General features: G+C 41.9%; 2 protein-coding genes across 3 annotated transcripts in view; both read left to right on the plus strand.

The window, feature by feature from the left end:
* Window positions 1–13,835, plus strand: part of igsf21a (immunoglobin superfamily, member 21a) — a 208,373-nt gene extending 194,538 nt beyond the window's left edge. Inside the window, exons 7-10 of one of the 2 annotated variants that reach the window (XM_089010127.1) lie at window positions 2,369–2,469; window positions 4,719–4,911; window positions 6,343–6,381; window positions 12,415–13,835. In XM_089010127.1, the coding sequence (XP_088866253.1) occupies window positions 2,369–2,469; window positions 4,719–4,911; window positions 6,343–6,381; window positions 12,415–12,494 (413 nt within the window). In that variant the 3' untranslated portion in view covers window positions 12,495–13,835. The remainder of the gene's footprint in view (window positions 1–2,368; window positions 2,470–4,718; window positions 4,912–6,342; window positions 6,382–12,414) is intronic. The other variant, XM_089010128.1, reaches the window with a different exon arrangement.
* A 3,990-nt stretch (window positions 13,836–17,825) lies between these two features.
* Window positions 17,826–19,975, plus strand: klhdc7a (kelch domain containing 7A). Its single transcript, XM_089010803.1, has one exon. The coding sequence runs from the start codon at window positions 17,826–17,828 to the stop codon at window positions 19,866–19,868; it is 2,043 nt and encodes a 680-aa protein (XP_088866929.1). The 3' UTR covers window positions 19,869–19,975.
* The last annotated feature ends 4,273 nt before the right edge of the window (window positions 19,976–24,248 follow it).

Consider the following 24,248-nt stretch of genomic DNA (forward strand, 5'->3'; position numbering starts at 1 on the left):
GGTCTGAAAATCTCATGTTGCACCAAAAAGCCACCAGAAGAGGGCAACCAAGCTCCATGGGAGGAATTTATCACCATGTGGAAATGGGCTGACTAATTCTGTTCGGTTCTAATTCTTGTTTCTCATCTGGTTCGGTGTTCAACGAAGTTCTGTGATAAATATATCATCGAGGACGATAGATGGTGAACAAAAAAAACTACTTTATTCTAGTGAGACAAAAAAGAGAACATCTCACGTCGAGACGGGAAGCCAAGAGCACACAATGACAAAGAGCATAAAGAGAGAGCGAGACCTCCCGCTCAGACTAGTTTTGAACGTACACAGCAGCGATCTGTTGTCCAATCAGCTACGGACAAGTATGTTGGGGGAACATTTAGACTGAAACTTTATACTCGTTCCATCCTGCTTTCAAAACTATTCAACTAATGAACTTCATACATCCATGTAGGCTAAACTAAACATGCAATAACATAATATGTACTAAGCTAAACATGGAACAACATAATATGTTTACTAATCTCAGCATGAAATAACGTAATATGTTTACGAATGTGCATAAGCACTCTATCAAATTCCCTACACAGCTTTGTCGTCATTTTCTGCCTCCCTTGGGTGTGACATTTCCCACCCCTGATGCCTCAAAATGTCACGGAATAAATTATTTAATCGATTGCAAACATGTATGCTTTCTTCTTCAGAACTATTTGAATCATATTCATAACTGTATGTGTAACAAGAAAGCATATTCTCCGAATCTAAAGCCATTGTTTTGATTCTCCAGCAATGCAAAACATCTTGGCGTGACGTCACAAACTGGGGGCGGGACTTTCTGAAAATGCCCAATTCGCACCTCAATTTTTTGCAGATTTTGGACATTTTAAGTCATTTTTATTGGTGTTTTGCATTTGAATAAAAATATCATACTGTGTGTTTTGTGTGTTTTAGATGCTATAAAACGTTTTTCTGGTCTCAGTTAGGAAACAGCAAAGTGACGTCGGTTGTCCTTTAAGACAATAGAGGGAATAGAGGAAGTAGGTTGAAGTGATTCAGCTTAATTGAGACTATTTTCACTCGTGTCAGCAGCACTGACACGAGTGACGATCGTCCAACAACTTCAAAGAAGTACAGATGACGGCTGAAGAAAACTTTTCATCGATGGTGTTGATCTTTGGTAAACATCCCTGTGAAGTTACTGAAGAGAAACCTGGAGGGGTGATCATGTCAACATGCTGTGCGTTTCTTCCCGCGCTATTGCATCACAACCGGGCGGGATTTCAGAATGAACATATACAATTTCCAAACTAATCAGATAACAGAAGATATTTTGTTCTTTTTTAGTTTTCCCTTGGTGGGTTGTTGCACACAGGACATAGCACAGTGTATTTTTTTAATATGACGACACCCACATCCACACACCCAGATCCCCTGACGCCTTAAAAATACCTCATAGACTCTACCTCCCAGAATGCACGTGGTATATTTTTAGCCACATGCTCTGTTTTGTTGCAATCTTCCAAAACGCATTTGTTCATTCATTAGCTCTCAAAGCCGAATAAATAGCCATCCAGTGATTTTGTTTAAGCCATCCAGCGATTTAATTTATCAACATTTTTTATTTTATTTTGGATCGGATTAGCCTTTATTGGTCTCGCAGTGGAGAAATGCAAATGTTCTCTTAGTTTTCCACTCATCAATGACAACAACCTCTAATGTGATTGATATGACGAGTTAAAACGCGGCAAATGAATACCAATAGCGGAGCCCCGTTAGCTCGACTCTCATCCCTGATTAATTAGCTTATTCGGCTATCACGGCTGTGAACTTTTTTTGTTCTTTTTTTTTTTATCACATGGGAGCTGCTTCAACGTGTCTGAAACGATATTGTGTGAAAATTACTGTGAATTTTTTTTTTTTTGCTTATTCATCTTTTTTCTTCCCGAAATCCTCACTCTGTATGATCTTAGATATTAGAACCCGCGCGGCCCCGCCGCCGCAATGTTTTAGCAGGTCCAAATGAAAACCGTCGAGGGCCGAGTGTCCACAGCGAGACAAGAGAATTAGCTCTCTGAGTCTCCCTTATCTCGCCGCCTCCACACTCCACCCTCCGTGCTCCCATTCTCCGCCGGTAATGAGTGTCCACCCAATTGAGTCTTTTTTTCCCTCTCTAAGGGTGAATAAATCCAGCGGTATTGTTCTGATAAAGAGACCTGCGAGGTTCAGGCGCATTTTGCCTGGTGACCTTAATTGACGGGAAATTGCATTTGTCCACTCCTCGTGTGACAGTGCAGGTGCTTCTATTCTCCGTAACAGTGTGATGACCTTTGCTTCTTCTTCTTCTTCTTTTCTTTCTTTTTTTATCTCCCTTCAGCTGCTCCAAAAGGCCCAAAGCTCTTTATAACCCCCAGCAGAGCGAAAGTCGGGGACACAGTTCGCATCACCGTGCAAGGATTCCAGGTAGGACCCCGCGGGGTAAGTTTAAAGGACAACCGACACCTTTGGACAAGTTGTGTCCATAATTTGTAAAATTGCTTCAAATGACTTCTACTGAGCGTATTTCACAAAGATTCCGCCGCATATAGCTATATTTTATGTTTTAAGACTTGCGCTGAATATTCCGGAAGTCTTGTTTTTGATTTGGTGGTTGGTTTTTGAGTCCTCACGTCACGTCACGGAAGGAATGCCCCTGACTGAGAAAGGACACATTGTAGCAGACCTTTCATCACGTCAAAGCATTTTGCGGTACTTTGTTTGGTCTGAAAACTTCGTGTTGATCCGTGTTGATGGCGAAATTAGAAGGAAAACACATAAATAACGCGATGGTGAATCGTTGTGTGTTGCACCAAACATCTATTTGATATTCGTTGACAAAATGTCTGAGGAAATAATCAGCCCGTTTCCACGGAGGTTTGTCGCCATCTTCTGCCTCATTTGGGTGCTACATTTACCCCCCAGATACCTCAAAATGACACGTAATAAATTATTGAATCGCTTTCCTCTTCAGAACTATTTGAATCATATTCATAACTGGATGAGTAACAAGAAAGCATATTCTCCGAATCTGAAGCCATTGTTTTGATTCTCGAGCAAGGCAAGACGCCTTGGCGTGACACCACGAACAAGGGGACGGGACCTTCTGAAACTGGCCACTTCCGGTTTCAAATATAAGTCGTTTTTAGACACTTTAAGTCATTTTTATTGGTGTTTTAGTAGTCTAGTAGTGCGTGTTTTGGGTATTTTAGATGCTATAAAACGTTTTTCTGATGTCAGCTAGGAAACAAAAAAGTGATGTTGGTTGTCCTTTAGGGTTAAGCAGAACCAAAATGAAAAAAATTCAATCTCATTTGGGATGGGATTTTTTTTAAGTCTCTTGTTGAATGTCGATCGTGTTTTCTGCAGCTGTTTCGTTCTCCATCACAATTAAATGATGGGCGTGTTGCGAGATCGTCTGAGAAAACGAGCAGCTTTCTCTCTTGTAAAGTAAAAACAAATGTCTCAATTTGACACAGTACAGATTCAGGTGTTTTGAACAATTCCACCAAATTCGTATTAAAATGAATAATTTAAAAAAGTTGTGTAATAGAAAATAAGATTTCATACTATTGTTTTAATTTTCAAACTCAGTGGGTGTATCGGATTAATCGGTCATTGTTAATCAATATCTATGACCTCCATCGGATATAATTACAACTCTCTTTTTTTATTGCTTACACATTCAATGGCAACAGCGCATCACTTTTTTTCTGTTGTTCTTTGTGAAGTATGTTCACTCATGGTCAACCATGGGGTTCTCCAATTCAATGAGGAAAATTTTAATGGTGAAAAATGGCCCAACAAAATTTGGCCCAACAAAATTCACGTCATTGTTGGTGGTGTATTTAAAAGGGAAATAATGAAATAAATGAATATTGTTGAGGAGCGACCATTTTTTTTCAACTTTTTCAGACATGCTTCGATTGACCTTCCCCCACCACTCTCGTTGCATTATGTATCAGATTTGATTTGACACTGTTGCCTGTTTAAGCTGCAACGAGCACAGGTTTTCCATCCAAAACGTTATTTGTTAAGTGGAATGGTTTGCAACTGTCACTAGTTGGTTGCTATGCTTCACCAACTTCCATTTAATTTGCACATTTGTTTGTTTCTTTCTTTCATTCTTTTTTCTTTCTTTCTTGATTTTTGTATTTATTTATTTTATATGTATTTATTTTATATGTATTTCTTTATTTATGTATTTATTTATTTATTTATTTATGTGTTTATTTAGTTATTGATTTTTTATTTATGTATTTATTTATTTATTTGTATTAATTATTATTTTTCATTTTTATTTTTAAGAACATTTATTTCAACACATACATCCTACCCAAAGCATTCCATCGCTCAAATTCAGCCTGAGCACCGAAACTGAAACAGTTCAAATTGTCACCATCTGAGCACGTATGACAAAGTTGCGCCAAAAAAATGCATCCTCTACTATGGTGGCACGTGGAAGTATCCGCTTGCCACCGCTATTTTTAGAATCAGGCTTGTTTACTGGAGGGTTAAGAGCTGCGAGGGGAATAAATTTGTTGTAAACTGAAGTGTCGATAATTAATGCATGTTGTTAACTCGCTTGTTAAATCATTTGGGGGGGACAGGCTTTATTATTCATGTGCTCTGATTCTCTTTCTTGGCGACGGCCCCTCCCCGATCCCGCATTCCCTTCGGCGCCGGCGTAGAACGAGGTGTTCCCGGAGCCGTTGTTCACCTGGACCCGCGTGGGGGGGCGCCTCCTGGATGGCAGTGGGGAGCGAGAGGGCAAGGAGTTGATTCTGGAAAGGGTCCCTGCCGAGCTGAATGGCTCCATGTACCGCTGCACGGCCCAGAATCCTCTGGGTTCCACAGACACACACACCCGCCTCATCGTCTTTGGTACGTTTGCCAATTGTGGGAAAACACTCATTGAGCACAAGATTGAATAACGCGCAGCGGCCAAACGGATTACAATACAATGAGGCGGAATGCTCTTAACATAATTAAGTGCGGCAAAAAAAAGACATCACTTCTCCAAAATTTCTACCTCCCACCGTATTTACGGAAACGTTGAAATACACCTCGGAGATTTATGCGATCGCTTTTGCAGATGAATCATTAACGCGTCTGCAAGATTGCGATTAATAAAATATTGTGTCCCTAATTGGCCCAACAACGCTTTCATTTTAAGACTGCACTTAGAGAGATGACTGTTCTCCTGACGGGACTTTTAGTCCATCGCCGGCGAACATTGTGGCAACCACGCTTGATATCCGAGTACATTTTTGAGCCGAAGATCGACTTTTCGATCAAGCAACGTCCCGCGATCGGTCGGCATATTTGCAGCTTTTTTTAAATTAATGTGTACTGCATCCAAATCATCCTATTGGTGTCATTTTAATGGTTTTTTTGTTACAAATAGAATTGCTCTCTGCCAAAAACAATGTGAGTAAATCCTCATGATGGGCATCTCCAGCAAATGTCATGTTATCAGCAACAAGGCTCCCAGGCGCGGTGACTTTGAACTATTCTGCAGGACTACAATGTGTTCTGTTTGAGTCGTACAGCCCCATTTGTGTCCCCCAATCACCTCTCATAGAAAGATCGCTACTCTTCTCCATTCGCAGAAGTCAACGGTGATGGACTTAACCTTGCGGGCCACCTAATGTCCTTGGCATGGGATGTTCTGCACTAGCGACATGTCCATTAGATATCAGTGGGAATAATTGCATGCCGGGCGCTGTCATGTTGATAACGCACACGTATGTGCGGCATTGAAGCCTTTGCAAAGTGGCCCGATGCAATCAGAAGACACATAGAGCCTCGTTCGTGTGCTTATGCAAATTTTTCGCATTCATTAGATTCACAATGCAAAGCCTGGATCAAATACTCTGCCCTCCAACAGAATGAAACTGAAATACGTATTTTAAAAAAATCCCCCAGAACACGTTGACGACATCCTGATGACCACGATGAACCTTTTTTTGTCTCTTGGGTTCACTCACTTGTGAAGTGTAACATCATCAGGTTGGGTTCATGCCAAGAAAAAGCCGCCGTGGCTTCTGGCAACGCACATCCACTTGACACGTCACTTCACATGTGAGCTCTTAGCATCCAAATACAGCTGGAGTGGCATTGCTTTTACCCAAGGGGTACCATTTCGCCTCTCGTTGCAATCACTTTGCATGCGCTGCTTATTAAAGTAAAAAAAAGTAATTTACTCCTATATTTGTTGTTTTGGTGCACTGTGTTCCCATACTCCATTGCCAGCTTGTAATCCTGAACTGAAAACAGTAGCGTCAATAATAACTTTTTTTGTGTCTCCCACAGAAAATCCAAGCATGATGAAAAACACGCAGAGCCAGAACAGTAAGTTTTGCAACTCTGCAAATGACTCAGCCACAACAAAGCGTGATTTAAAAAAATTAAAAAGTAACCAAATGAATATAAAAATTACAAATAAATAAATACAGGAATAAATGAATACACGAATACATGAAAAAAATGAATAAACACATAAATGAATGTATGAATGCATGAATGAATTGATATATGTGTCACGTCCGCTCGAGGAGCAGTGACAGGACTAGAGGGACGACGTGAAGTAGTAAGGGTTGGATCCGAAATACACGGTGGAGACAATAACTTCAAACAGAGTCTCTACTGAGACACATAAAGTAATACAGGAAATCAGGCAATGTAGGAGAACCGAGTAACAGACCTGCACACAGCTGGGTGACACGGAACTTCGGAGAATACACCGGAGCAGACCGAACAGTAAGGGTGGCTTTTATAGCCAGAAGGCACAATTAAGGAAATGAGGAACAGGTGAGTGAGTCCGGAGAGCAGGGAGGGGAGGGGCCCGCTCCAGGAGCAGAGGAGAATGAGACAGGAGGGGAGGGGCACGCTCCTGGCACTGACGAGGATGTGACAATATGAATAAATGAATACATGAATAACAATGTAAATAAATAAATTAGCAAATAAAAACGTGTAAAAAAAATGCATAAATAAATAAATAATGCCCAATATCTGACTTTTACAAAACAGCAACCATAAAACAAAACTAAAATATCTCCCTGCCAATTGTTCTCACAGTATGTTGAGTTCAACCAATTTTCTTTTCCTCGTCACAATTGTCGTCTACCGAAGTTATTCCTGAGGGCCTACGAGTACATGGACCTCATGGCCGGATATCGAAATGGCTTTCAGTACAGTTGAGACGAGCCTTCATTCTTTTCCGTACCTCCTTTGTCCTCAATATGCAATATTTCCACAGCGCTGCCGCGTGTCATTATAAAATGTCACACACATCGGGTAGAGCCGTGTGCTGTCCACTAAAATTATCCTTCGGGTTCCCAAAAGAACCAAATCCCAGATAAATATCCGGGATTTTCCATTCTTTGCGGGTTGCGAATTACAATCGCAGACAAAAGGGAGACAAAAAAGTCATTTGGATGCATATGCCTCCCTGTCACAAGGGGGCACTTGTGAATCTCTAACCGATGCTTGTGGAAATCATTGCGCTTTGGAATTGAAGCGGTTTTAGGTGGGACAGGAGATATGAGACAATCATTTAGCTTGGAGTAGACCTGCACATTCCACCATGACATCCGAGTTCTACTGGCGCAAAAGATGCTTTGATCCTCTCCTCTTTCTTCTAGAACTGCTTCATGCAACAAAGACGGTACAGAAAGTGCTTAAGATTGAATGACAGTTGTGTTGTCACATTATTTGTTCCTTTTTGTTGTTGTTGTTGTTGTTTTGACTAGTTGTTTTGAAGATGGTGCCGCGAGAGTGGCTGCTTTTACAGCAGCTCCTGTATTTTGATTTTTTCTACTTATTTCTTTCCTTTCCTCTTCCTTTCATCACTTTGCTGCTGTGAAATGTACATTTTTCCCCTGCGATACTAAAAAAGGCTAATCCAATCCAATCTTATTTAAACAGAACAGAGAATCTCTTTTTGCGATCAGTCAGAAACTGCTGCCCCATTTTCAAGAAAGTGCACCTCCTCCCTTGGTCCACATCCCCACATCACATCTTCATTTGACACATTCGTCGCACCTTAATTCATTCTTGACAAATGCATGTCATCCGACACTGATCAACAACAACAAGTTGTTGGCGGTGAGGATTCCAATTGAGGGTTCATCCAACCGCGAGCGCGTCCTCTGTGGTCCACTTGCAGTCGACTGCCGTTAACTCGCCAAGTCGTGCGGCCATCTGTTGGTTTTCACACTTTGGCTTGGACGCTGTTGAGCCTGTGCCAGCTTGCTTTCTCGTAGCCCTTGCGGGAGTGACCTCGAACTGGCAGCACGTGCTTCCCGACGCCACATAAGACAATTTTCAGCCAGTCCTATTCAAATTAAGCCGGCCCCAAAAAGTGTTGCATGACTCAAGTAGATATTCATACTTCCGAAATGAATTTGTGCCTTTTCTCTTCATTGCGTAGCATTTGTCAATCAAATGGACACACACTCCCCAACAGTATTTCTCAAAGAAAAAAAATAGTTGGCGTGTGTCCTGGCACTGTCAATGTTGTCAATCCTGCAAACTGCGTGAATATTTCAAAAGTGGCGGTGGCTGGACGAATCCTGGATTAAGCCATTCACCGAAGAGGCGCATGCGCGCTCACCTCCCGGGGCTTTGTTGTACACCAATTTAGTTTGCACCAGGAGTGTGCGTGTGCGTGCCCACGCGCTCGTATGACTCCGTTTCGTCCTTGCTGTGAAACACCTGCGTTCATCCTGGCATTTGAATATTCAAATCTATCGCCCCAAACCACAGCTCGAGGGGCAGCGAAAGCAAGGAAGAGCAAATAAAGGACGGGAGTGGAAAGCGATGGCATTAATTTAAAAAAAGAAAACTAATGTCAAAACTAATGTCAAGCAGCAGGAGATAGAGAATGTGAAAGAGTGAGAGAGAAAGTGAGAGAAATATATTGAGAGAAATAGAAAGAGAGAGCAAAAGAGAAAGAGAGAGAGAGAGAGAGCTAGCTAACAAGGTAGCAAGATAGCAGTGACGTGCGGTGAGGTTCATGGCTGGTGAGGCACTGACGTCATCACAGTCAGATTTACAAATATATGAACTCCACAGAGTAGCTTATTCACCATTTGATTGGCAAATGTTAACGTGTTTTGTTTAAAATGTCATGTCAGCATTCTTTATAAACTGTATACAAACTGTAGCATAGAAAAAAAGAATTAAAAAAAAGTTATCATCGTGTTACCTTTACTTATAAATGAAGTCCAAGTCTCTCTGTCTCAATGGAGATCACTGCCAGTGAAGAAAGTCGTCCTTGATCAGTCCTGTTCCGACCGTATGTTTTCAGTCTTTTCAGTGCTTAGAATGACCGCCCCACTGATGCTGTAGTAGTGGAACAGTGAGCACGAGCTGGAGCAACTTTGTCGCTTCAGGAATAGTTTCAATGATATCCTTCTTGGCCAAAAAGCGCAGAAGCTGTCCAGGAGATTTACATTCATCCCTCACCGTTTATGAGCTATACAGTCCGGTGTTGGTCATCCTTTAATTATTATCTCCTGCTTCGATTGAAAGTCCAGTTTAGAAAATTCTTTCAATTTAGATATGTAGTCCTCCATTCTGAAAATAAGGCCAAGCAACACAAAAAATGCCTGGATGGTTGCACTTAACTTGCTAACTGTGGTGTCACTAATTCTATTATTCTGCAGCCGAGGAGTCGCAAGAAGAATCTTTAATCACCAGCGCCCCCTGTCATGAGGCAGGAGAACTGTGTGCCTCACCGATGCACACAGTTTTGATAAAAATAAAATAAAATAAACACTGTAGTACAGTGTTTATAATGTATAGTGACTGTACATTATATACACCAGCTAAATTGTAGACATTTAGTTCATATACAAAAAGCTTTTGAACACGTTAATAGCGATATGCAGAGGGACAGCAATGTGGTCTCACTGCAGAGCAAGCCAGCAGAGTTAGCATCGTGATTGCGCAGTTCATGGTGAGGCTCAGCCGGCTGCTGCCTCACCGCTCGTCTCCATTCAGTATGTGAACGGTAAACGTGAAAATGCAGCGATTTTGAAAAAAAATCCAAAAATAGTGAAGTTAAATGGAAAAGAACGTTAAAGTACAAATCACTAAATAAATAAAACTGTTTAATTTATTTTGTCATTTGATATTTCCATGACAGGTGAGGCACAGCCTCACTTGCCTCCCCTGACTGCACGTCACTGCAAGACAGACAGACAGACAGACAGACAGACAGACAAATAGATAGATAGACAGACAGACAGACAGACAGACAGACAGACAGACAGATAGATAGATAGATAGATAGATAGATAGATAGATAGATAGATAGATAGATAGATAGATAGATAGATAGATAGATAGATAGATAGATAGATAGATAGATAGATAGATAGATAGATAGATAGATAGATAGATAGATAGATAGATAGAGAGGGACAGTCAGACGGATGGGTAGCGAGGGATGGACGGATAGTCCAATGAATAGATAGTCAGATAGGTGGTTAGATGGATAGATAGTCAGATAGATGGATAGATGGATGGATACCAAGCTAACTCGATGGATAGATTGATAGATGGATAAATGTGTTGTTTCAGCATTAGCTTTCTGTTGACATCAGTTGAGGCCAGTTGGAGAGATCAAAAGTTGCTTTGAACCAAAGCCAAATTCAAAGACCGGATCAGTCATACGTCTGCCAGAAAAATCCCTGCATCAAGTGCTGGAGAGCGGCCCTCACGGGCAGAAAGTAAACTTACGTGCGAAACGTTTGGGAAAACCTCTGAGGAGAATGTGAAATGCCCGTGGAACTGATTCACATTTGATTGTATTTTTTTTATGACAAGAATTGCATTCAAGATGCAAATGGAGCTATTAATTACAGCTGAGTGGAGTAAAGATAGAACAATGGCAATAATTGTCATGAATTTAGGAGAACTGTGCAAGTAATTAGTTTTTCTTTAAAAAAACTGACATTTCTTGACAGCACTAATATTAAAAAAGAAACAAAACTTGTCTCAGCCTTCGGGGGTGTTTTTTTTTCTCCAATTATAATGTGAGTCTATGATGAGCCAGTTTTTGCCGTTTGCAACCCTGCCAAGTGTCTTTCCCTCCCATGAATATGGTGATTCACTGTGGTTCCTTTCCAACAATTACTGTCTGATTTTGGCAAGACTCTTCAAGGATGATGCAAAACACGCCTACTCATGAAAAATGAACCCCAAAAAATGCCCTTAAGACGACAAAAACAAAAGAGGGCCACTCTCCCCGAACTGTATGTCAGCTTTCGGGTTCCTCGTCGCCGATTTTGTGTCAGGCCGTCGACTAGGCTCACCTTCTGCTCACTCAAGCTGCTCCCATGATGCACCGCGGCAAACATCGCTGTCACACACGTAAAAAAATAAGGTGGGGGGGGGGGGGGGTTATGTGACGATTACACATTCGGCCCATTAAAATGAATTTGCCACTTCATCGAGCGCTGCTCTCATTAAATGGTGGCGTGCATCTCATACTGTATGTGTGAGACGTTACCCTTTCATTTACATTGTTAATGGGAAGTGCTTAACAGAAGGTGATTTAACCAATGCTTATGATGCGGAACTGTTGCTTTACGTGTGAAAGCAGTTTATCAGGCTTGCCCACGGGAGAGATTTTCGTCATGCCATTCCTCACCAATGTCGGGAAATTGTGGCAGGTAAAAAGACATGAAGGAGCAAATTTTTCAGCGCTTTCCACTGTAGTGAATGATGCGAAACTTTTTGACTTCAAGACACGTAGGTTGTATGGCAGGCATCACAAAAGTCCGGCCCGGGGGCCAATTACGGCCCGTGGTCACTTTTTATCTGACCCGCAGCCTCCGTCATAAAATCGAAAACGTCTGGCCGCCCACATGTAGCATAAATACAATGGGCTGTGGCATTGTAACATGGGTGTGCTAAGTGCTGGCATCTAGAGGCTCAATTAGGAACAGCAAATTATTATATGAACCCCCCAATTTTCTAAAATGCCAATTTTTAAAATGTTTTTACATTTTCTAAAATGGTGACCATCAATAACTAATACCTGTTACAAAAAAAGTTAATATTGAAAAATATGAAGTGCAGTGAATATTGATGAAAAGGTCTCTTCAGTGTCGTCATCTGTACTCCTCTGAAGGTGTCTGACGTCTCGCTATATATATATATATATATATATATATATATATATATATATATATATATATATATATATATATATATATATATATATATATATATATATATAATTTTGACTATGACATAAATATATCACCAATCTTGTGATTTGTTTTTTATTCTAAAAAAATGATTCTAGTTTCTTGATACATTTTCAATGCAACGTTGGTGTCCAACAGCTCGTTTTTTTCCGCTTTTCAGGTGGATCCTCGCACATGAACGTCGTGGACGGCCTCACGTGGGTAGCCCTCGTCCTCACAGTGACTGTGGAACTGACGTGAAAACTAGTACACTCGCAGATACTTGTCCTTGTCACACAACACACACACAAACAAACATCCAGAAGAAAAAGGAAAAAAAACAACAATGAAATAGCAGTTTCCACAACCTTGCGAGTGATTTCGACAAAACTAACGTTGAGTTCACGGTGCTGCCTCCCATTCGCTGTCCTCCAATGTTATTTTTTTCATTTGTTACAAAAATAACCACAATTACGTGATCTAAAGAACATGGTGAACATGACAACCTCCCTCCTTACAGTATATCCCAAATTACACTTTTTTTCCTTTTTTTTCTTGTCCCATGTCTGCCCGTCGACCAATAAAATCAGTTCAAACTGTTAAGATTTGACTTATTAAAAAAAAAAAACATTTGTAAAGGGGGGTCACGGTGTTATTGCTTTTTACACGCAAATGAGTGACCCGGGTTATGACTCCCAAAAAAATGAAAAAAAAAAATGAAAAAAAGATTCCATCTGCTTTCTCTCCCGAATGCAACGGATCAGCACCACAAGGGGGCAGAAACGGTAGAAGAGGTGAGGAGCTGGGGGGGTGGTGGTCCCAATGCAGACTTTCAAACAATCCCTATCCTATTCAATTTTTTTAATTTATTTTTCTCCTTGTTTTGATGGCTCAGAATGTACAAAAGAATTTAAATGCATTGGGGGGAAAACATCTCCAGTTTTTGAGTGTATTTTGTGTACATCAGTGTAAATAAAAAAGATAATTAAAGGTTTTATTGAGTCGTCGTGAGGGACGGAGCTGTTTGAACATCAACCATCAGCGCGAAACGTTGGCTGGCAGAAAAAGAAAAAAAACAGCTATTTATGTATCCCATTAGATCTTTCTTTTCTTGTGTGACAAATGTTGTCGCATTTGTCCGATGTTTTCACGATTGTGAAGCACGTGAGTTTGTTTAATATATTTTTGTACCTTTTTTTTCTTTAAGGCTCGACTGCAACGGTTAGTTGGAGATATGTTACCTTGTCATGTTATCTTAAGTGACCTACATTGTCTGTATGTGTGTGTGTGTGTGTGTGTGTTTGTGTGTGTGTGTGTGTGTGTGCGTGCGTGCGTGCGTGCGTGCGTGTGTGTGTGTGTGTGTGTGTGTGTGTGTGTGTGTGTGTGTGTGTGTGTGTGTGTGTGTGTGTGTGTGTGTGTAAGGTAATTATCTCCCTACCCTCTGTCTGTCTCTCTCGCCCACCCACACCCACACACACACACACACACAGGTGTTTGCTGAGAATAATTGTGTCATGCTTGCCGCCCCCGCACCCCCTCCCGCACCAGTCTAATAAAAAAGGGTTGTTTGCCTTTGTTTCGCTTCACCTGTATTAAAGTGGAGAGATGATCAAGCTGACGCGCCTTGGCTTTGCTTCTAACACGCTTGTGTTTTGAATAACCATGACTTGTTGATGCATACTGATGCATACTGTGCATGAAAAAAAATCGGTATTCCCCATTATACTAAGGCTCAGTTATAATTGACACTGTCAAGGCAAAAAAAAATGATTTTCCAGTTTTTTTGTATTGTTGTGGTTGGAGTGAGTTTGCTGCATTATACTGAGTGATATTTCTGGTTTATTCATCTTTTTCATGTAGATAAATAGGGTAACCAAAATAGGATGGTAATATTTTTACATTTAGTAGCTCTTGGGGTTATTCCACTGCAAATATGTTCCGTTGTTTGGAGAAAAAAAAAGATTGCAAAACCGCTCCAGGCAAAGCAAATTGTGAGCCAATTAATATCACTCTCCGTTTATGTGTTACCATGACAATAGCGGCATTCCTGAGGCAAAATTATTTTGGTGGCTTAAAATTCACCAATTTTTTTGTTTATTTTGACAGTCAACGTCAACTCAGAATGTCATGAAAGACATTCCAAGCTTCTTTTTCAGATCAGGTGGGTGACACGAGACAAAGGAAGAAAAAAATAGCCCAAACTCGTAAGTCAAGTCACAGGTCTTTTTAGTTTTTTTTTTGTCGTATTCAATTCATTTAATTGCCACAGTGCACAAAATGCACCCGGTGAGTGTTTTCCTAGTATGTATTTTTGCTCATTTCCGCATCATTATGACTGCAGGGCTCATTTGGAAAATCTGTTTGATGTTGGCACTATAATCATTCGCATCAAGCATCAACGTCCACAACGAGCCCTTGAAGAAGAGTTCCAATGATGAACTGATGCGCCTGGTGTCCATTGCGACCTTATAATTGAATTCCTTCAATGGTTGTTTTTGGTTTTAAAAAATAGTTAACCTTATCGAAGACGAACGAATGTTCATGCGTGAGCTGTCAAGGGACGGGGGGCCAAATCTGGCCTGCCATATCCATTTATTCGGTCCGCAAAAGCAAATCAAACTTGCGAAATTCCCTGATAGTTGATCAAGTCCTAAGCAAAATTTAACATTGTTGATTGTAAACCTCAATAACAGTCAATATTCTTGACTTCAGATTTGAAAACTAGTTATTCATCAATTTGGCATGCGTTCTGTATGTAATATGTGGAGCAGATGAAACATTTTAATGGCTTCCCCAAATTCATAACGGGCACCAAGAGGAAACCATAACCACAATGTTGCCTGTGGCAAAAATGACTTTGACCCCCCCTAATTTCAAAGATTTTTGTTCTATGGGCGAAGCACACTCGAACAGTCACATCAGAATAAACGTTCGCCTTGCACGGTCCCGCAAAAAGGCCCCGCGAGGTGAAGTGCTGCTTTCCAATGACATCAAAATTAAGAGGCCTGAGTTCTTGAGTGGCAAATCAAGTGCACCGACTGAATCTCATCATAACACCGGCAATTGCAGATTAGTTTGAGAAGCACTTTAAGGCCCTTCGTCGATGAAAACAAAACCTGGGATGAGTGGATGCATTGCAAAATGCGTTGGGCGATGGTAAGAATTGTGGTTATGGTGCATTATCAAGTCTCACGTGAATGATAATGAGCAAAAGACGACATCTCATGACCTATTAATTGGCAACATTTGATCAAAGCCACATAGGATGTAAATGCCTGTTGACTGGTGAAGTGGCATTTCTCCAGTGGGTAATTCTTTGTTTTTCGGTTCCCATGTTTCTCGGAGCAAAGCAAACATAAAAGGTTTACTTCTGCAGCTTGATTACATAAAGCTCACAACACCGACTGAGATGGTTCACAGTCAACAATTTATACGCTCCCAAAGATTAGCGACAAATATTGCACACCCCTCTCTCATTTGGTTAAAAATTAGTGTGGCATCAACAAAAACGCACGTTTACTTAAAAAAATGACACCATTGGGCTATGCGTGACATTATTGAACGTTGCATGTAGTATTGACGAAGTCAAGATGAGCGGTTTGGATCGTGGCATCACAATTGCGCATTGGTGTCATGGCAAAGTGTTTTTTAAACCCATTCATTGCGATTCCCGAATTTATTTGGGAAATGAAAAGCATGATGTGAAGCCGTGTCCATGTTAGCGCTTTTTTACAGCTTCAGCTGTTGTTGAAGCGCTATATAAATCAGTATAGTATATTGTATGGTTTTTTTGTACAGTTGTCCACATTTCAAGCTCCAGACCTTTTTTCAGATGAAATAAGAGAGTCTAAGGTTTCTTACGCTGAATTGAATGTTTATGTATTCCTAAAACTCAATATTATGTGGGTATTGCAATTTGAGTGAAAATGACAAAAAGCCTGGCACTGGATTGGACACATATTTGCACATTGTCTAGCAGTGAACGAGTTAAAAGCAATGCACATAGATTTTTTTGGAGATGATGCGAGATGTGTTCCGACAGGTATGACACCACAATCCAAAAGTCACCCAGAAAGCTAAGATAAGGCGACGGTCGGCGTGTTAACGTTATATGACTCATGAAGGGTGCGCGTGGGATCACAATCATAAAATAATAGCCATGTCCAATTTTGCTACCTCAATTCTATGTCAAGACACAAGGATTTTACATTCTCGTGTTTTGTGTGAAAGTTTGAATAGAGTTTTTTTTTCTGGAGCCCCCCCTCAGAAAAAAAAAAAGATTATCTGTGTCATCAACCATCAAGAAAAGGACTAGAAAGTGCCTCCCTCCCAAGTAGATAATCATGTCGCCCTCATCTCTGGTCCACTCGAGATGAGAACATAAGTCAAGACAATTAGGAGAATGTCACCAAGGCCGTCGCCACGTGAATTATTCACAAGTCGTCTGAGCTTGGAGAGTTTGGTTTTCCCTTGAAGTGCTGCTCTGCAAGCTCTCACATGACAAAACAGTGACCGAAATTTGCTGTACATGTCCTTCATTTTTTTCCCTCCCTTTCGACTGCTTAGAAATAATATTTGGTGACTTGTTTGCACGTTTACACACAAAAAAATACTTTTCGGGTTTATAAATAGTCATTCTCTGACCAAAATGGAGAATCTGCCCAACGAGTTGTTGCCGTTATTAGTGTTAGTTAATTGTTGCCTTTGTCGTCTACCCTTCGTAATTGGAGTTGCCCCAAAAATCTTGGGGGCAAGAAAAAGCAAAAAATAATAATAATAATAATAATCAGTTGATTTTTACCCATTGTCCCTGAAAGACGTTGTGAACAGTAGCGCTTGATATATTAAAGCCAGATTTTGTAACCAATGACCCTTCCGGTTCCAGAGTCTAACACCACCCTTTCAAAGACTAAAGGCTCGGATTTTCTCACCATTTCACTGAGAGAAATATGAGAGGGCAAAAACCTCCTGAAGGACCTCGCTCGAGCATGTGAGCTCAATGATAGCTACACTTATGGAAATGAATCAAGCCGTCTGTTTTCTCCATTCCATCGAGCGACTGCAAAGTTCTGTGTGATGGTTATATCATTCTGTGTCATCTGACCGAGCCCATTGTGGAAGGTAAAGTTTCTGATCCGTGTGCAAACATATGTCTCCTGTTTGCTAAATACAGTATGTGATACAACTCGCCCCACCCTGCAGCAAAAGTCATATGGGAGAATGACTCCATAGGTTTTAAAACAACAAAAATGGCAGCAAGTTTTTTTTTTGTCACAGATGACTTTTTAATGGATAAAAAAAACATATGAGAATATGTCAACCAAGTATTGATCTTAATGGAGGGTGTGCTTTGTTGTGTTGAATCAGCAACTGACTTACCGCAGGTATCAAGTGAGCTGAGCTCCGCCTACAAAGAAATGCAAATGTGCCTCCGCGGGTTTCGTTTTACACCCGGAGGCAAAAGAGCGGCAGTCATCGCCATCATTGGAGATCTTTTGCAATGGAAACCACCCAACACGCAATCGTCACCTGAGCCATGTTGACAAAAGGATCAGTCAACCGGTCATTTCCACCCTTGCTTCTCCTCACACGATGGCTATCGCAGACCTCCTGGGAGTCCAATCCGACATGCAGCTGCTCCTCAAAATAAGTTTTTCCATGGTGGCAGTTCTTCTGGTGTCACTAGCTTACAGGCTCTACAGCTCCAGGGGCTTGGAGGAAACTCCCATCCAGCATAGCAAAGATCGACAGAAATGCCAGAGATGCAAGACGAGACTGTCGGCGAGTGACACCGGCAATAATCTACTCGGACCAACCCTCACAGATACTCGGTCGTCTGATGACAAAAAAGAAAGATCAACAGAAGCTAATCCAGGCCAGGAGGCATGTTGCCTCTCACATAGCAAACAACATTTGGAAAAGGAAGCAAAGTTATTGGTGTCCGGTGATCGCGCTCTGGATCTCCCCCAAGAAGCTCAGTGTGGACTAGCGAGTAAAAAAGGCAGACGCTCTCCCTGTTTGTTAAAAAAGTTGGATGGTGGTTCGGGTGTGGGAAGGGAGCTAAGGCAGGACTTGGAAAGACACGGTGTCTACTCCAGTTTTCTCTCCAAGGCAGAGATCAAGGTGGAGGATGCTAAACTGGTGCTGGATCGTCCAAGAGACCAGGTAGTGCACGGAAAGATCTATAAATACTACGTGGAAACATCTTCTCACTCTTCTACAGACCCAAATTTGTGGCAGAATGAAAGCAACTCTGAGTTGCACCGAGGAGAGCTTAGCAAAGGTTCTCCTCTTTCTGTGGACCCTGAGGAACCGTCCCTCCTTGGTACAGCCATTTTGAAGCCCTCCATGATGCCTGGACCTCAACGCAAACTGAGCTATCTCGCCGCTGCAGAGCAGTCGGAGCTGCCGAGTCCAGGTTCTCCCTACTCAACAAACGCTGGTCTTCTGTTGACCAGTTCTTCCAGAGACAATGAATGCCATAATGTGAGCAAATGGTCTGATCTTGAGGCTGTAGACCACCGTTCAGATCTAGATTGTCTCATAAATCAACTGGATCTGGGGAACTGTTTGGAGGCACTCTTCCTGGCCAGAAAACATGACCAGGGGTCAGTGGTCCAAGCGGCCATTGAAGTAATGTCCAACAACTACCTCCAGGTACTCCTGGATGCTAACCTTTACGGACAGCTTACCAACGCTGAGCAGCAACTCATCAGGAGGCAGAGAATAAGAGGGAGAAGATTTGTCATGGTAGCAGATATGGACCCCCATGACTGTGCCAGGAAAGGCAGGATGCTGAAGAGCAAGCCGAGCGCTCTGTACTACTACGACGACGGCGGAGACATCTGGAATAAACTTTGCTCCATTCCAGAGGAAGTCATCAGCCAAGCCTGTGCCATGTGCACGATGGATAATTACCTTTTTGTCGCCGTGGGTTGCCAAGGCTCTGAGAATGAAATGACGCCCTCCAAGCGCGTGTTTTGCTACAATCCTCTCACAGCCATTTGGAAGGAGATCAGTCCCATGAATGAAGCCAGACCCCGTTGCAAACTCGCCGCCCTGGAGGGCTACATCTACGCCGTCGGCGGGGAATGCCTGTCTTCGGTGGAGCGCTATGACCCGCAATCGAATGCCTGGACTTTTGTAGCCTCTCTACCCAATGATACCTTCGCCGTGGCTCATCATGTGACGGTTTGCAACGGGGAGATGTTTGTCTCCGGGGGTAGTCTTCGCTACATGCTGCTACGCTATAGCCCAAAGAACGACACCTGGAGGGGCAGTCTGATGTCAGGCAGCAAAGACAGGACTATAGACCTCATAGCCGTTGGACCATTCCTGTATCGCTTTGAAGTCAACCCTCTGCTGGGGATCAGCGTGTACCGCTACCACACCGTGGCCCGATTGTGGTATGAGTGCGGTGCCAAACGGCTCCCCCGATGCCCCGCTTTCCGGTGCACGGTTGTAGATGACAACATCTACTGCGTCAGCCGTCACTTCACCTTGAGATTTGAGGCCGACGAGATCTCTCCGGCTTTCGGCAATGACAATTTGAGTGTGGCCCCAGAGGCCAAGGGCTTGCTTTTCCCTTTTGTCCTGTCGCTCACTGATAAGAGGCCTCTCCAGACCAGCGTGTAGTGTAAATTCGTTTTCAGAATGATGATAGCATCGTGCTAACACAAGCTTTCCTTCGGCATACTTTTTGACCGTTGTCCAGGATGTGCTTGCCTTCCATTTTAATCCTTTTGTTTCACGCTCGTACTGAAGCTCCGATAATGGATGCTTTGATCATGTTAGTTTTTGGCCATGTTTAATTTCAAACGTATCATCCCAGAGCAGATGTTCTGTTGTAAACGTATACTTTGCATTACGGAGTTCCAAGCCTAATGCGTCTCTTGGATTGATGTTTTCTAGGCAAGAATGCAAGGCGCAAACGCAATGTTCCTTCATTGTACTTTCATTGCAATTACTGCCCCTTTATTAGCGATCTCCGGCCATAAACACAAAACGTTAGCACCCAAATGGCCGCCTGACTCGTATGTGTTTGAATTAATACAGGACGCGCTGCCTCACAAACGGCTCGCTCCTCTCCATTTGTTACTCCGCCTTGACGTTAATTGACTTTTACAACATTTTGGATCCTCTGCTTCTTGTTACACAAAGTCAAAGACCAAAGTCTGGCCCGGGGGCCAAATGCAGCCCATTGTTAATTTTCATCCGGCCTGCAGCCTTAGTTATAAAATCAAAAACATCTGAATTGGAATTAATACATTGGGCAATCAGAATCAGAAAACCTTTATTTGTCCCACAATGGGGAAATTTGCAGTCCACAGCAGCAATTGAAAGGGGATGGGATGGGGGTGAAAGGATAGAAAACAAGATATTCTGAGCATAACAAAATAAAACTGTCAACTGTATACTGTGCAAATATAAATGTGCAAAACTGTTTCATAAAAAACTGTACATAGTGCAAGTACCAAGAAAGGCACATTGAAATCAACCCATATATACAAGTGTGCAGTTTTTTTTCTCACATGTGATCACTGAGAATTGCAAAGCCTGACAGCAGTCGGTAGGAACGAGCGGCGGTACCTCTCCTTCTTGCAGTGCGGGTGTAATAATCTATGGCTAAAGGAGATACCCAGTGCTGGCAGGGGGGTGGGAAGGGCTGTCCATCATAGCTTTTAGTTTAGCTAGCGTCCGTCTGTTGCCCACCTCCTCCAGAGAGTCCAGCGAGCAGCCCAGGACAGAACTGGCCCTCTTGACAAGGTGTTCCAGTCTTTTTCTGTCCCGGGTGGTGATACTGCCTGACCAGACAATTCTACAGTGGATGGCTGAGGCCACCAGAGAGTCATAAAAAGTCTTTAGGAGTAACCCCTGAACTCCAAAAGACCTCAGTTTCCTCAGTAGGAAGAGGCGACTCTGTCCCTTTTTGATTAGGGCATCCGTGTTTGTAGTCCAGTCCAGTTTATTGTTGAGAGTAACACCCAGGTACTTATATGAAATAAATAAGAATATGAGCACAGGTATATATATATATATATATATATATATATATATACCTGTGCTCATATTATATATGAACACCAGAGCCATAGAGGCAGGGATAAACCACACCGGACAAGACCCAAGGTGTAGGTTGTGCAAAGAGGCACCTGAGACAATCCAACACGTAACTGCAGGGTGTAAGATGCTGGCAGGGAAAGCCTACATGAAGCGCCATAACCAGGTGGCTGGCATAGTCTACCGAAACATCTGTGCGGAGTATGGACTGGAAACCCCAAGGTCAAAATGGGAAACACCTCCCAAGGTGGTGGAGAATGACCGAGCAAAAATCCTGTGGGACTTCCAGATACAGACTGACAAGATGGTAATGGCCAACCAACCAGATATCGTGGTCATAGATAAAGGGGAAAGGAAAGCCGTTGTCGTGGATGTAGCGGTCCCGAGTGATGGGAACATCAGAAAGAAGGAACATGAGAAAATCGAGAAATACCAAGGGCTCAGAGAGGAGCTGGAGAGAGCCTGGAAGGTAAAGGTGACAGTCGTGCCTGTGGTGGTCGGAGCACTTCGGGCAGTGACCCCCAAACTCGACGAGTGGTTGCAACAGATCCCGGGAACAACATCGGATATCTCGGTCCAGAAAAGCGCAGTGCTGGGAACAGCACGGATACTGCGCAGAACCCTCAAGCTTCCTGGCCTCTGGTAGAGGACCCGAGCTGAAATGGGGACAGACACCACCCATGGTGGGTGAGACGAGAATTTTTTTTTTTTAATATATATATACAGTAAAGTCTCGTTATATCGATATTCAAGGGAGTCCGAAAAAATATCGATATAACCGGGACTATCGATATATCCGACCCTGTTTGCATGTAATTTTCTCCGTGCGTGCATAGAAATAGTATCAATATAACCGGGACTATCGATATATCCGATATCGATATAACGAGACTTTACTGTGTATATATATATATATATATATATATATATATATATATATATATATATATATATATATATATATATATATATATATATATATATAATAGCGCTGTTATTGGCGTGTGCTGAGTTCTGTCATTTAGAGATTCAATGAGGAACAACAAATTAGTATATGAGTGACGAAATGAGCCCCCCAATTTTCTAAAATGCCGATTTTCTTTTTTTATTCTAACATGGTGACAATCAAAAAAAGATCAATTACTTCTGTTTAGCTGCTACGAGAAAGTCAATTACTGTTTACAAAAGTGAAGTTAAATGAATATTACATTTCAATTTTCAATTTCGATATGTATATTTCAAATAAACCAAAACACATGCTTAAGATAACTGAAATAAAAATTAAAAAGGCTAATGTGAAACACAGAATGGCTCGCTCAAATTTATTTCACTGAATTGCTGTTAAATGGAAAGAATGACCGCCAAATGCAACTGACATGGTGACCTGAAAACGTAATTATTTGCAACCGCTGCGTGAATACAGCTGCATGTCAATATGAATTTGCTCTTTTGTAGCGGTCAGAAAATATGACTGAATGTCATATTTTGCTGTCCCCCGAACGGATACAAACTTCTTATGTGCTCTGTATTCCAGCAAGGAAATCAGATGCACTGCGAGTGACTTAAATATTCATCATTGACAGCTTCCTAGGAAAGCCGTACTGCTCCAGCGCCATCATGTGGCTCAGGCAGCAAACGGTGCAGCGCTTTTGGAGCGTGACAAGTCGCTGGGCGGAAGGAACATCCTTCAACATCACGCGCAAAACTGCCACCAGTTGCTCGTAGATGGTTGACCGTCACACATAAGCGTCTTTGATTCTTCTTAATGGAACAATTTTTATTCCACGTGATTAAGCCCCTAATGGGATGAGAGTCAAACGCATCCCTGCAGAAGTCGCCTGGAACGACTCTTCACTGGGCTCATTTAAAATTGTTTTTTTGTTTTGTTTCCTTTGTCTTTGCAAGATCCCGGGGAACGCTAACAGCACACATTGCATTTGAGAGAGGAAGAATTTGCATGTTATTATCTTCTGGAAGCCCGGGCATAAATTATGCCCAGGCCCTCTGGTTCCATACGCACTCTGACATGCGTGTGATATGTAGAAGCTGATAATATCAAACGCAATAGGACGAAGCTGCCGCAAAAAAATATAAGAATATGAGCACATTCGCCGTATATGAATGAAGCTAAGTAATAAAGGAGCACTGCTCTAAATAGTCTTAGAATCAACAGTTGAGGAAAGAGAAACATTAACATGCCCGAGGCCGTCTTTAAACTCACAGCGGGACTCTGTTAGTCTAGATGCATAAAGCTTGCTGTTTTTTTATGCTTGCTTTTATTTTCTCGCGACTTAAAAATGTTGATTTCAAAGTGCAACTCCGCCATCCCCGTATGCCTCGTAGTCGTCGTCATGATCTTCAAATTTCCACCTCGGATGACCAAAGTTCTGCCATGTTTCCAATCAGGGCTCCGATCCACAAAATGGGAAAGCAAAATGGCCGACTTCCTATCTGTTGAATGTGGGATCTTTTAGATATTTCCATGCATCTTGTTGTCATTCCAATGTAATTTTGTGTCAATCGCTGACACTGGTATCAGGAGCAATCCTGAACCTCCGACTCCTCATCGCCCCAACTAGTTGTAGTATATAGTTGTAGTTAGGTATATCTAACTACAAAAAAAATGAGTTTGGGGGGTTTTTGTTTTTGGGGTATGTGTAAGCCCTCCGAAAGCTGCAATGAAGACAAGACAAATGTCATCATTTGACATTTTTGAAAGGATTTTTTAATTACTTTACTAGATTTTTAACTACTGTATTTGTATGTGTATAATGCGCACCGAAGGTCATCCCTAATGAATGGTGTATTTTCAAATGTTTTCCATCCATATAAGGCATATAAGTACTAAAAGACGCACCTCAATGAATGAAAAGTTTTCCAAATATAATATGTAAATATATAAAACTTTTCCAAATATAAGGCACACCAAATTATAAGGCGCTACAGTATAGAGGC

Source organism: Hippocampus bargibanti, linkage group LG12 (assembly GCF_051943395.1).
Source record: "Hippocampus bargibanti isolate YZ-2025 linkage group LG12, ASM5194339v1, whole genome shotgun sequence".
Taxonomy (NCBI): Eukaryota; Metazoa; Chordata; class Actinopteri; order Syngnathiformes; family Syngnathidae; genus Hippocampus; species Hippocampus bargibanti.

Excerpts from the sequence above, each read along its gene's own strand:
- klhdc7a (XM_089010803.1), top strand. The coding sequence starts at position 17,826 with ATGGCTATCGCAGACCTCCTGGGAGTCCAATCCGACATGCAGCTGCTC.